Source organism: Carassius gibelio, chromosome B4 (genome assembly GCF_023724105.1).
Source record: "Carassius gibelio isolate Cgi1373 ecotype wild population from Czech Republic chromosome B4, carGib1.2-hapl.c, whole genome shotgun sequence".
In the NCBI taxonomy this organism is placed as follows: Eukaryota; Metazoa; Chordata; class Actinopteri; order Cypriniformes; family Cyprinidae; genus Carassius; species Carassius gibelio.
Genome location: NC_068399.1, coordinates 2,574,542 through 2,588,978, shown reverse-complemented (window position 1 = coordinate 2,588,978; position 14,437 = coordinate 2,574,542). Strand labels below are relative to the sequence as shown.

General features: G+C 36.2%; 1 protein-coding gene across 2 annotated transcripts; it reads left to right on the top strand.

Annotated features, from left to right (window-relative positions):
* Positions 1 to 7,111: 7,111 nt before the first annotated feature.
* On the top strand, positions 7,112 to 13,709 carry LOC127956008 (gastrula zinc finger protein XlCGF8.2DB). 2 transcript variants are annotated; one of them, XM_052553754.1, is made up of 3 exons: positions 7,112 to 7,165; positions 7,875 to 8,008; positions 11,187 to 13,709. In XM_052553754.1, the coding sequence occupies exons 2-3, from the start codon at positions 7,924 to 7,926 to the stop codon at positions 12,221 to 12,223; spliced, it is 1,122 nt and encodes a 373-aa protein (XP_052409714.1). In that variant the 5' UTR covers positions 7,112 to 7,165; positions 7,875 to 7,923; the 3' UTR covers positions 12,224 to 13,709. The 2 variants fall into 2 exon arrangements, with proteins under 2 accessions (XP_052409714.1, XP_052409713.1); XM_052553753.1 differs by lacking the exon at positions 7,112 to 7,165 and having other exon boundaries at positions 7,177 to 8,008.
* The last annotated feature ends 728 nt before the right edge of the window (positions 13,710 to 14,437 follow it).

The following is a 14,437-nucleotide window of genomic DNA, read 5'->3' as shown; positions in this document are numbered from 1 at the left end:
AGTTTGCAAAACCAAAGAATTTCTGCACAAACTGTCAGAAACTGTCTCAGGGAATCTCATCAGCTGCTCGCCGTCCTCATCGGGGTCTCCACCTGACTACAGTTCGTCATTGTAACCGACTTGAGTGGGCAAATGCTCACATTCAATGGTGTCTGGCACTTTGGAGAGGTGTTTTCTTCACGCATGAAACCAGATGTTCATTGTACTGCGCAGATGGCAGACAGCATGTATGGGGTCGTGTGGGTGAGGAGTTTGTTGATGTCATTGTTGTAGATCAAGTGGCTCATGGTGGCAGTGGAGTTATGGTATGGGCAGGCATATGCAGGGCTCGACAATAAGCTTTGACATGATCTTGACACGATCTTGTAAATCCATCAGTCACTTGTCCGGGGGAAATAACTTTTTTTTTCATTTGGCAAAAATGTAAAATATTTTGAAGCAGTTTCATCAGTTACTTTTTTGATATACAAATATGAAATGTTAGGAAAATGCAATGATACGTTTAAATGTGAAATTAAACCATCAGTAGGTGGTGACAAGTCACTTTCTTAATTAAGCAAGTAACTTGCTTAGTTAAGCAATTAAGCATTTTTATAAATTGCTCACTGAATCCATTGACTCATTCAAAAATTAATCGTAACGTTGCACAGAGATGCCCAACTGTTCTGCCGTGGCTTTGCTTAGAACGATTTTCTTTAGCAAAATGGAGAAAAATTATCCATAATGTGTCTAAAATGTAAGTCAGTTAATAATACAAGCCTCAACTGACGCAACCTTGATACTGTCAAAACATTATCTGTTATTATTCACCATTTAAGGGCAAAATAAGTTGATTTTAAATTTCATAGCATCAACACATCTCAAAAAAGTTGGGACAAGGCTGTGTGGTACCCCCTCTTTTTTTTTTTTTTTTTATAACAGTCTGCAAACGTCTGGGGACTGATGAGACAAGTTGCGTCAAGACGTGCTGATAATCCACAAATACGTGGACTGCCCAGATAATTCTGTTGCTCCATTAATGTTTAATATAAACCTGTATGTTTTTTTCTGCAAATACTCATTTTGGCCAGGGCTTAATTTGTTGCTGAATCAGCCGGATCCGGCACCTCCAAAATCCGATCCGGCACCTCATTTTGGCGGATCCCCCATTATAATTCGTCATTATTATTTTAACAAATTTGGTTTTTACAAATATTTAACGAATGATAAGTATTTCAATGAGCTTGTCAGTAAAACTTTATAACGCCGTTGGATCCTCAAGCTCTTGTGAAACCTCGTCACTACGCGACAGATAGCTGCTTATTCACAAAGCAAGGGTAAACAAATAACTGTTTGAATAGTACAGCATTTTCTTTACTCAAACACTATGTCTGTAAAGGCTATTGTTTGTGTTTGCTTGAAGACTGGAGGAGTAGGTTTTTTTTTTTAGTTGCCATCTAGCCAATATACTTTTGTAAGTTTTAAATATCCTGTGAATAAGCGCTTTATCGTTTATATCGTGAGATTTTGGCCAAGTGTATTAAACAGTGCAAAAAAAAAAAAACTAAGTGCCCATATAACAACAATAAATGTTGTATAACGGCATATAATGCACTGCACTGTCCTCAGATGGGGACAAAACACAGATCTCCTCATTCGCCGTCCAAAGACCTCGTTAACTCCATTTAAGGTTGTTTTTCATATAGCCCAATGTTAATTGGACATGTCCGATACAACACCAACACTGATGACGCAATGTTGTTTAATTATTGATTTTTTTTATTTTCTTTCTTTTTCCCCTGTATTTTAGTAGAGTGTGCCATTTGTCAAAACCCATCAGACATCATATTGTTTGTATTTGGTTGCTTAAACTTAACAAACTATGAAAAACATTTTTTAGATTATACTCGCGAGGCACCTTTATACGTGCAAGCTTTAGATGTGACTGTGAGGGCACATAACTACTGTAAAACAGCCTGTGGAGCGCGCGGGTACCAAATGGCTTAAAATACTTAAAATGTGTGCAAATTATACATTTTTGTGACAATGCAACAATTGCCCGATTAGTCAATTGACATTTCTATAAGCTGTCCCGATCGAAATGTGCAGCATGCAGCAGGTCGCTTTATACAGACAAAATGCGCCGATGAAAACCGCGCAAGAGAGTTTATGGATTCGAAGACTGGTTTAATCTAATAATTTGTGTTGATTTATTTTATTATTCAAACCAAAGTTATGTTGAATAAATGCAGGAATTTCCCTCATTAAAAACTTGAAAGCTGCGAGAATTATTAAAACCATGTGATATAGCTACACATAGTCCCCCACAGAAATTTAGGAAGTGATTAAATATAACTCTATTACACAGAAATTTGAAAAATAAAATTCCACAACTTTTTACAAAATTTTTAGTCCTGGAAATCGATCTTTTAAAATTGCATGGCAATTCCATGTTGTTCCATGTTGTTCGTGTGCTTACAGACTAAATGCAACTGGTGCACACTCTTAAAATCACTTGGTCCAGCCCGTGATTGGGCGAGTGCTCCCTTACCTCTCCCTCCTGTAATCACATGCCGGATCCGTTACCCCGCTTTGTTTGGTTTGACCTCGCAATTTACAAATTAAGCACTGATTTTGGGGCAGTGAATAGCACACTTGTTCTTAAGGTGTGACTTTAGCCCCATTGTACACTAGAGGTTGAACGACTACTGATTTTTTTAAAGTCGACTTTTATGTGATGAAAGTCGAGTCGAAGTTGACTAGTCGCTGATGACGTCATTAATGAATAAATAAATCTGGAGCTGTGAAAAACCCCTTGTGCACAGCTATGGCACATGACACAGCGCTGCGCACACAGCTATTGCTCCTATAACAGCTCATTTTAATCAGTTATTTTGCCTTTGGGTTGTTTTATTTCTCACAGATTCTGCTCTTTCTAAATCAGATACAGATAAAGTAGCACAGTACAGATTACATTCATATGAATGCATTAGGGAGAGCGACTGCTAAAAAAAAAAATTCAAAGAGCCAAGATAGTCTTTACACAATGTCTTTACATGTTTTCATGCCAATCGGTTCACTCGCTTGTCACGTCATCACACGCCGTGGTCCCACGCTGTATCCAACATTCACAGAGGTCGCCATGAGCTCAAATCGGCGGTTCAAAAAACTCTTCCCTCCTTTTTTTAAACGAAAAAGTCAAGCAGCCTAAGTTGGCATGTGGTATCTGAATTGTTGCACAATGTTGAGTAACTCTGCCTATTGCTCTTGTTGTATAATTAGCTCATTTTTATGGAAATTATAAGGTACAAATAGCTACTTGGACAAACGTTTACTTATTTTCTGTGTATTTTCCGTAACTCTTTTATAACATCTTTTGTCTTAACAAGTATGTTGTCAAAACCCTTCAAATAAGAATAAAGATAATGTTGAACAGCATGTTTAAGTCTGAATTATATTATGTAAAATTGGCAATAAAGTATTCTTGCATTGACGATCTGATAGGAACGATCTTAATTTATGGGCTGCACTTCCATTATTGCACTAATTTTACATATTTATGTGTTGTCAAGAATGAGCTAGAAACAGACAGCCTAGGTTTGTCAGGGCAGTCACAGAATCAGGATGTCACAATAAAAAGAAACTTGGCTGGAGAGAACAGATGTGGCTTTTAAACCCTGGCTGCTGTTGTAGTTTTTTTTTACATTGTATAAACTCTATTAAAATTAAAAATTAAATTAATGCATTTAGCAGACGCTTTTATCCAAAGCGACTTACATGGGCGCATTCTTTTCATATATTTATTTTTAATATAAATACATAATATCTTTCCTGTATATAGTTTATAAACACAGTTGTGTGTCATGTGTCTCGGGACAGAACTCTGAACTTGGTACCGTGGACTCACTGGTACCAAGAATTAGCATGGCTTCATTTTGAGCCTGGTATTGATGGGGCATTGTGCTTCTACTGCCACAAAGCCTTTAAAAACAAAACATCAGAACTTACCAAAAATACAGAAACCACCTTTATCATCCATGGCTTTAAGAACTGGAAGAAAGCCAGAGAGAGGTTTACATCACATGCAGGATCAGAATATCACAAGACGGCCATAACAACACACATCTCTGAATCAAGACCAATAGATGTTGATCTGTCCAGTGTACTGGCATCCCAGCAAGAAGAGGCATGCTGAAGATAATCAGTGCTGTGCAGTTTCTGACAAGACAAGGTTTATCTCTTAGAGGAAACTTTCATCAGCTTCTAAAATACGAGTCAGAAGATGCCCCTAGTCTGAGCAAATGGTAGTCCCTCAAAACTGATTATTCTTGCCCGCAAATTCAGAATGAAATCCTCAATTTATTCAGGAATTCTATAAAAATCTATTCACTTCCGAACTTGCAGTTTTGTGTCATCATGGATGGTGACCAAGATTTATCAGGAAACGAACAAGAATAAGTCTGCCAAAGATATGTAGATCATGATTCAATAGTCCATGAGGAATTTGTTGGCCTGTATGAAGTCTCCGTCACCAGAAGAATTTGTGCTGTGCTGAAACAGTATCAGCCAGTGTTACTCGCTCTGGAGGAAATGGCACGTGGTCATTCAGAGTCAGCTTGCAGGGCAAAAGGTTTGTTCGATAGATTTCAAAAAGTTAATGTTTTGATTGGCCTTGTCCTTGCTTTAGGAGTGACAGAAGAGCTTGAGTGTCTCAATGCTTCTCTTCAGAGCCGCAGTCAGACAGTAGATGGAAAGCTAGCTGCTGTAAACTGTGTGAAGGACACAGTTGATGAAAAGAGAACGGAGGATAATTTCCAAAGCAACACAAATGTGTAACTCCCTAAATCTCTCTCCTATTGAAATGCCTCGTGTTCAAAACCCTCCCAAATGTCTGTCTGGTCAGGGTTCAGCACATGTACCTACTTCTTCTGCAGAATACTTCAGGTCCTTGATGTTGTTAATGTGCAGTTTCAAGACAGATCTGAGCAAGAGAGTCCCCTTAGGCACTTTTGACGGGAGAGTCTGATGGAGGTCTATTGGAGCAGTATCCAGAATTGCACAAGGCTTCACTGAGGGTGTAGTTAGCGATGTTTAAGTCCAAGTATAAGTCCAAGTCCAAGCATTCTTCAGAACATGTTGTCAGAAGTCCTCCAACTCTCTGACCGAGTGGAAACACTTGTGAGGTTGCTCCTGGTTTTCCCCGTTTCTTCAGCAGAAGATTAAAACACAGTCCCGATTAAACCGTGTTGCTGTGTGACACATTCACAGTGACAAAATTGACATTATAAATAGGGAAATGGTTCCACAGCAGTTCACAGATGGGAAGGAACGTCACAGAAACACTTTTGGCAGTTTTAATTAGCTTTAAATATTGAGATATGTGTTAGCTTAAACACGGTGAAAAAAGCTACTACTTTTAAACAAACCAGCCAGGAAGCTTAAAAGAAGTGACACTAAAGCAGCGTTTCCACCGCAGGAACTTTACCCAGGAACTAGGGACTTTGGCCTGGTACTTGGTGTGTTTCCACCGCAGGAACCAGGAACTAAATAAAGTTCCTGGTAAAAAAATGCCCCTCATAAAGTCCCTGCTGGCGAGGTGGTACTTTTTCAAAGTTCAGGAACTTTCAGGGGCGGGACTTTGGCGCTAAACATCCTGATTGGTTGAGTTCACGCAGCATTGGTTGAGTTCAACCACCATTTATTCGGATCAACATTTTCAAAATATAACTGTTATTGTGTCTTGAAATGTAATTTTAAAAGTATTTCAGGCTAGAATCTATTATTATTATTATTTTTTTAATTTATCTGTTAAAATGAAAATAAAAAGGGGCAATTGATATAATATTTCGCTTCATTGTAATGTCTGTATTTATACACATATCCCTGAACTAAGTACATTTCTGCAGCTGTTATTATTTTTAAATTAAAACGAGAGGAGGCAGTGGTATTTGATATCATAATTCGTTTTATTGTAAATATACAAAGAGAAAAATAGCAGTAGCCAAGGCGAGCTGACTGAAGTTATCAAGTACGCTGCTGTTTGCAGAATTACTGGACTTGCGTCATCATGGACATCACACTCCCGAGTCGAATGCACAAGTCTGAACTATAGAGTTGTTCTGGGTAATTTCATTGGAAACGAGCCATACATGTTCAATCTCATTGTATAATTGATATAGGGTCTACATACCTTGACATGTTTGTCAGTTAGGTTCAATACATAATTTATTTTGCAATGATTTGTTTTGAATTACTTTTTTTTTCATTCCTGAAACAGGGACTGTAGAATAGAACAGAATAAAGTAGTATGCATGCCATGTACTGTGCTTACTACATACAAAAAATACAATTAGAAATATGTAAACAATATACTCTCAGTACCCTTATAAGGACATATTTGTACTTTTTACTCAAAAAGGTGAACATAAGTACCTTTGAGAACCAATATGTACCTTAATGTGCAACTATGAAACTTTTTTGGGTAAATAAGAAACAAAGGTGCCCTTGTAAGGGTACTACTGTCCCAGTGGAAAACTGTTGTATTTCTTTCTTTCCATCTGTTTCATAATCATATATTATCATAAAGCATATAAAGCAAAACATTTACGTTTACTGTCATTTTTATTAATAGTATTCAATAATATTACCTGAAAAACTGTATTTAACACAAAATTGCTCATTTGACTGAAATCAGTAAAATCTGTGTGTAGTATACAATAATTATATTATTATATGTATGGCGGTTCAGCGGAGGAAGTTATGTTTGTAAATCAGTTTCCTTTAATTGAATTTAATAGAGGTACCTTAAATATAATTAAAGATAATTAACATTTCATTTACATTTAGAAAATATACTTCAATCATATTAATTAAAGATTTCTGTTCACACAGTCAGAACCAACAGTTTTAAACAGTGTCAACGTAATCATTTACAGTCACAGACCTCTAATGAAATCATCCTTAACCAAATAGCCAGGATATTTATTGGCTTAAGTATTAACAAACTACAGATACAGAGACAGTTGTTTAACAATATGTTAAGGAGTAGTAACATTTGTAATGTGAACGTGAGTTTGGTATATGGTGATTTCGGATAGAGCCTATGATTTTAGTTAACAAGACTTTTATTTTGGCCTGGTGGTGTGACGTCATCAGCGTGCGCCGTGTGTAATTCGGCTGAAGAAAGGTGAGTGTATTTAGCCATTTAGTATTTAAATCGATACAGCTCGTTTAGAATGGATATGGAACTTCGAAATAAATCGATTGTAACGTTTGAATGCCTTGTCTAACGCTAGTGACAAATAATAGTCTGTTGTAAATACAAGCGCTCACGAACTGTGTGTGACAGAAAAACGTCTCATTTCGCTCCCAATTTCGAAAAATCACCCGTGCGTTCCAGTGTTAATACCACACACCATATCTGCCCTAAAGAGTACTGAAAATGACTAATATCTCAGAGTTATGGATGGATGGATGGTATGCGCATTAGGACGCGGGCTCGGTTTATCATAAACACGAATTCAGTCACTGGCAAGAATCGGAGCTTTTTAAACTCCGAGTCAATTGAATCAAATGCTTCTCAAAATGATTCATTGTTTTGAATCGCTCGAATCAGCGCGCGCTGACGACTCTTCTGCTCGAAACTGTGTAAACACAACGAAAACAAACACAAACATGTGTAACTACAACTTTACAAACCAACTGTAAACGTCTTAATTAAAGTGGAAGCTATTAAATATAATATACAATTCAGAAAACAGCAAATATTAATCTTAATGCAAATATAAAGCTTGTATATAATTTTAGTTGTTTTTTTCTTTCAGTCTGACTGACTCCCTCACCAGAGATTTACTTTGGGTTTATATTTCTATCTTTTAAATTCTCATCTTAAACAGAACGCAGAGAAAAACTTATTCTGAATGAATTGAGATCCACGTGATAAAGATGGAGTTTATTAAAGAGGAGATTGAAGACGTGAAGATTGAAGAAGCTTTCAGAATCAAACAAGAAGATACTGAGACACAAACAGGTTGGTTTTCTCACTCATTTGATCCTTAAAGTGTTAGTCTACAACAAAATGAAAATTTTGTCATTCCCATAGACTGCCAAGTAAATAACACTGTCACCCGTCACTTCATAACATTACGGTTGATCCACTGACGTCAGATGAACTACTCTGATTTTGTCATTTGAGTCTTGCAATTTAAATTTATTTTATTTTTACATGGAGCTAAATATATAATCAATATACACTTTAATGCATCTGAATATCAATATTTAATACATAGTTATTGAATCAGTCCACAAATAAATCTGTAGTTTTTAACCTCTCATCCTAAATAGTGCTGACATTAAGCTGATCTAGTGTTTCTTCTCCTGAACTCCACGTGTGGGATCTTCGTCACAATAAGACACACGACAGAAATAGGAGGAACAAACTGAGCCAGCAGACAGGGGCTTCTGGCCTGACCAACATCTTGGTCCAAAGTGGACCAACTGGGGCTTGAGGAGTTCTCATGAACAAAGTTAATCTGAGTCAGAAGTTTAAAACTACTGCTTGTTTCTCATCTTCTGCCATTTAAGACATTTAAAACTATTTTCTTCTCAAAACTCACTTTCAGGGAGAAGTGAGTGTCTGAAATAACTTCCATTTGTGATATGATGGGGATTCTGATCACTGCATGAAGCAGAAACATCTATATGCAATGCTAAAAACTACTTGGACTACCGCTTTTGTTTGTCGTTGTTAAAGAAATTCTGATTTCTATGGAAATGAGACATAAACATGCAATTTTATAAATGTTTTTTCTAAAAGTACAAGCCTTTGGATTTAAATGCCTTAATGGAGTTGTGCATTTCTGTGATAGCAAAATAAATGCATGCAGGCGTGACTGAACAAGAGTGTTTTTCTTTTTGATTCAGCTTGACTAATGTGCACTTCTGGCACAAATTAATAAATTACCATCTCTAACTTTTAAAAAAATCATTATTATAAGTATTTGTATACTTCGATTCAACATTCTCCATTAACTTTGTATTGCATGAAGCTGCCTCCTTGTCATTTCTGACTTATAACCGAAAACAAAACAATGTCTAAAAGATGCTGTGACAAGGTGTACAGCAAACAAGCTAAAAAAACAAAAAACAACGTTTTTATAAGCTGTCCACAAAAAAAAAAACAACCCATTAAACTTAAAATACTCATATTTGGTCATACAGAAGAGAGTAATACAACCTTTGAATCTGTATTTTGTTTTTGTGCACTCACAATAAAAACAGAACATTGTGCTTTTGTAAAATAAAGAAAGCAAACAGGATGTGCTTTCTGCCTTCTCTGTGAACTTCAGAATGAGATTCTGTGTATGTTTGTCTTAGAGACATCAAAAAAAGACAGATAAATGTCAGCTTCCAAATAAACCAATTCAAATTAAAAACAAATATTCTCAGATTATGTAATCCATATTAAATGTGCAGACTGATGCGTCTACTATATCTTAAGATGAAAACAAAGCACTAGTTCATCAATAAATTATTAAAATGTTAATGCAACCTCCTTATTGTTTTTTTTTTTTTTCGGACAGCTTCATAATCATTCATTCTTGTTGCTGTGCTGTGGCAAGCTTATGCATGCACTAGAGGACATAGGCAATGTAGACATTTAAAAGCTCATTATTATAATTTAAATTGTATATTAATAAATGTGCAATTAGTAGACCCTATGCTTCAAATGATCGACTTTTAGTCGGGGCAGCCCTATTTTAAGGACACAAAAGTAGAGCACAATGTGTCATCTGTAATACTTACAAGAATAGACTAGATCCTAAAATGTAATTAGAAGGCAAGGCAAGTTTATTTATATAGCACATTTCGTGCACAATGATAATTCAAAATGCTTTACATAAAAGAGAGTAAAATATCTAAAAAGAAGTACAATTAGCATCAAACTACACTTGAAAATGTATTTAATGAATTTGCTTACCCACTTTAAACCATCATCGAGTGCTTGTAAAAACTTCAGATTGCGATCTATAGTTAATTTGATTCATATTATAAGCAGACAACATGCACTCTGTTTAACAATGCTACACTGCTAATATTTGTCATTAACATGTTTTATTGCTATGAAAATACCATGAGCTGCGTACAAATTAAATAGAAAATGTTACAAATTTCACTTTGAGTGAAAGCACTCTGACTCATTACATTTGCGCACGTTAAAGTAAATGGACGGTGCTCTACAGATCATAATTGAGTGGAGAATTAATAGAAATGTTATTCTGTATAAAGAACATAATGAGAATAAATCTGTTCTCAAGTATTAACAATAACAAGAACTCAGCATCCACTTTCTTCTCTTATCTGGGATTCTCTTCTTCTGTGTTGTTTACACTGGTTTTCAAAACGGTGCCACCACTTTTACCCTTTTGCATCCCTTATTTTATTTTAGCAATAGAATATAAAAACAACTAGAACAAAAGTTGCTTGGCAACAGATGTGCATCTTCAACCGGGAAAAGTCGCAAAAGTTGAAATTATACACCGTTAGCAATACGAACCATCAGTTTGACCACTATGGCCATTCAAGGTAGATGGACTCAAAACACTTTTGTTTAGTAATTTTAATAAATTAAAATGGTAAGAAATGTACTTTAATTTTAGAAAAGTCAAGAAATTATAGCTAAGTGGGTTTTATTCCCTAAAAAAGAAAAATTTAAAAAGCAAAAAATTGACTACCTTGGTATATCTAGTGTTAACACCATCAGAGGTACAAGACATTAAGGAAATATGAGAAGTGTACTATAAATCCCATTTGTGCTATAAATTATGTTGCTAAAAATCATCGCAACGTTTATAAATGTAAATGTGTCTCTTGCATATACTTGACATTCAATCGATTGAAATGCTTCTTAATTCCAGGTGTAGAAGGGGCCTTGGTGTTAGTCAATAGTCCAAACTCATTTACTGTGTAATTCATTGTTTTAATACATTTACTTTAATGTAATTCAAAGTTTATTCCCTCCTGCTTCCTGTCTCCTTTCTCAAACTTTACTTTCTCCATTGCCGCAGCAGCTTATTTTGTCCGAGCCAGTGAAGCTCTCCTCTGTCCAATGCTTACATACTGATACAGTCAAATCTGTTCACGGTCATTGGTCAAGACCGTATGAAATGTCATGGGTGAAATTGTACTTGTCTTTTTTTTCCCCTTAGACCTGATGCTGCTGAAAATGGAGAGTCAAGAATTCGATGAAGTGGAAGAGAAAAATCTGTGCGAGATAAAACGTGATTTCATGACGGGAGAAAAACCCAGACCGACTGAAAAGATTTCCTCCCGAAAAAGAGCTCAGAAGACCAAACCTAATCAAACACAAAAACAAAACCCTGAAACCCACAAGAGCGTTCACACTAAAAAGATGTTTGTATGTGATCAGTGTGGAAAGAATTTCTCAAAAAAGAAATGCCTTAAAATACATGTATTTATTCACTCCACGGAGAAACCTTTCACGTGCAACGAGTGTGGAAAGACTTTCAAATTAAACAAATACCTTTCGACTCACATGAGAGTTCACACAAAAGAGAGGCCTTTCACCTGCAAACAGTGTGGAAAGAGCTTTTCACAAGAAGTGCATCTGAACACTCACTTGAAAGTTCACTCTGGAGAGAAGGCGATCACATGCGACCAGTGTGGAAAGAGATTCACTCGTAAAGGAGACCTTAATACCCACATGACCCTTCACACAGGAGTGAGACCTTACATCTGTCAAGTGTGTGCAAAGAGGTTCTCATGCAAAGGAAATCTTAACACTCACATGAGAACTCACACTGGAGAGAAGCCCTTTATATGTGACCAGTGTGGAAAGAGTTTCAGATTTAGGGCAACTCTTAGCTACCACATGACTATTCACTCAAGGGCAAACTCTTTCATCTGTCATCAGTGTGGAAGGAGTTTTACAGACAGAGATGATCTTAAGACTCATGTAATGACTCACACCGGAGACGAGCCCAACATGTGCCATCACTGTGGAAAGAGTTTCTCAAAGCAATTCCTCCTTAAGAATCACATTAGGATTCACACTGGAGAGAAACCCTTCACCTGCAAACAGTGTGGAAAGAGTTTCGCCATTAAAGTAAACCTACAGTCTCACATGAGGGTTCACTCTGGAGAGAAGCCGTTCACCTGCCATCATTGTGGAAAGAGTTTCAAAATTAAAAGAAACTTTAACAGTCATGTGAGCCGTCATGTGTAAAATGTATTCAGCCATCGCACTTGATGCATCTGTGCATGTGTTTGAGACGCTATATGTGTCGAAGGAGGCATGGGGAAAAGCCCTTAGAGAAAAGAAAAATAACTTAGTTTTTTCTTTTAGTTTCAGTGAATCTTGGCTTCCGTCGACATTTAACTGAATATACTTGCTTTGCTCCACTGCCTCTAGCTTGTTGCATGAAGCTAGATTAACTAATTCAGAGTAGGTTTAGAGTTGACAAAACCAAGCAAATCCAACTTCCAACACTCGATAGGTCTATAAATGTTATGTCATCTCAGCGTTTGGACCTGATTATGTGATTAACACTGGAGTGCAGACACCTGAAACTACGGCTGGGAATCGATTACAAAAAGAATAGATTCCGAGGTGTTGGGAATCAAAGGGGAATTGACTCTTCATTCAGTCTTTTACAGTTCAACAAAGCTTATATAGAGTCCTTTAAAAGAAAGGCTACATCTGACAAAGGCTGCACACATTTAAAATCACAAAAATAAACCGAAAGAAAACGAGTCGGTACTGATCATTTGAATTTTAGGATGTAGTCTTCCATTTCAGAAGCACAATTCTCAAAAGCCGTAATTACAACAGTTGTGAGATAAAAGATTATTTTTACATTTTATATAAAAGAAAAAAATGTATAGATTCGGAGGATATTTTATGGTAGAACTGGTCCAAAATTATCCTCAATATTGAGCCCTGCTCGACAGAACAGATCTTGACATCATTGAGGGTCTTGATCTTATTACCATCTAAAATACTATTATTTAAAACGTTTCTATCAGCCAATGAAAATTATAAAAGAATGTCAGTGGCCGAGAGCGCATCTGATTGACAAATAAACCATGAGCTCTATCAGTCATTAATATTCAGGTTATTTTGTTTCAGCATACAGTTTGTTAATATTGTGCAAAGTATACAAAGTGAACTTCATCATTTAGCTGAACTGTGCACATTTATTTATTTTTTTACAAACAAAGCTTCCTGTTAAAGGAAGGATACATTATTTGACCTATTCTGCAGTCATCATGGTGAGATTAGGTTCCTTCATTCTGCAAATAACAGTGAGGAATCGATTCTTGCAATCTATTCCCATCAATTCCAGGACCAGGAATTGTAATCGATTCCAGAACAGCCCTACCTAAAATAAAATGGAGAGCCTCAGTTTGATAATCTTCTCTGCTGAAGATTAGGAGATATTATTACCCATGTAATTGACATTCTGCCCGTTTGCTTTTAATTTCATGGACTTTTAGTATGTATATCCTCTTGTAACCTGTTGTATTTTCCTCCCAGACATTAGTCACTATGGCTACTCATTAACTAGTCCTCTTTGAGACCATGCATTTTAAGTCCAGGATCGTGTATTGTTTCTGTTAAGAGATAGTGTGGTGTTCTACATGTTGTATCGTTTATTCTTTTTTCTATTGGATTTCCTGAGTTTACTTTTAATAAACCAGTGTATTTATAATCTTCTTCTACCTTCATCTTCATTGGACTGAAAATGTTCCCAAACATGAAAAAGAAGATGATCACCTCCTTTAATTTTGGTATTTTTCAAGATGGAAGGAACCTGGAGGATTATGTGTTAGAGTTTGTCACTCTCTTCCATCATGGCACTTCTAACGACCTGTTCCTCATGAACTGATTTTCCACTGTTGAGTGTGCCAATAGCCTTGCACTTCAAGCTGCAAGCCCAAAATCAAGCTGTGTTTCCACTGTTTGGACTAAGACTATTAAAACCTGGGGTCATCAGATGCTAAATTCACTTTTACAAGAACATATATTGTGCAAATCATATGTGATCCAGCTTTACTTAAAACAGAAGACAGTTTAAGGTTTTTTTTATGAATCTATGTATTCGCTATTCCTAAAAATGTGTTAGTTAACAAGTTATGTGGGGTGGGGTCAGCAGCTCTTTAGCATTTAAAGCAACATGCAAAAAATGGGTTGATTTATGCAGAGCTGATTTTGATAAGGTAAAAAGGGTGAGTTTTACACTTAAATTGAAAAGTTTTAACCAAAGTATATTACATGTTATACCTGCGTCCTGTTTCCATGTTGCTGGTTTGTGATTGTAGCTCTGTGTAGCTTTGTTTTTCTGTAGAATATTTATATTACTACAACTCTGTCATTTAAAGTTATAAAATATAACTTAATTCCCACCATATTTCTGATATTATCCATCAACCTATTCTG

Coding starts and splice junctions, on each gene's coding strand:
- LOC127956008 (XM_052553754.1), top strand. CDS start 7,924: ATGGAGTTTATTAAAGAGGAGATTGAAGACGTGAAGATTGAAGAAGCT. Junction 8,009..11,186: donor AGATACTGAGACACAAACAG/GTTGGTTTTCTC, acceptor TTTTCCCCTTAG/ACCTGATGCTGCTGAAAATG.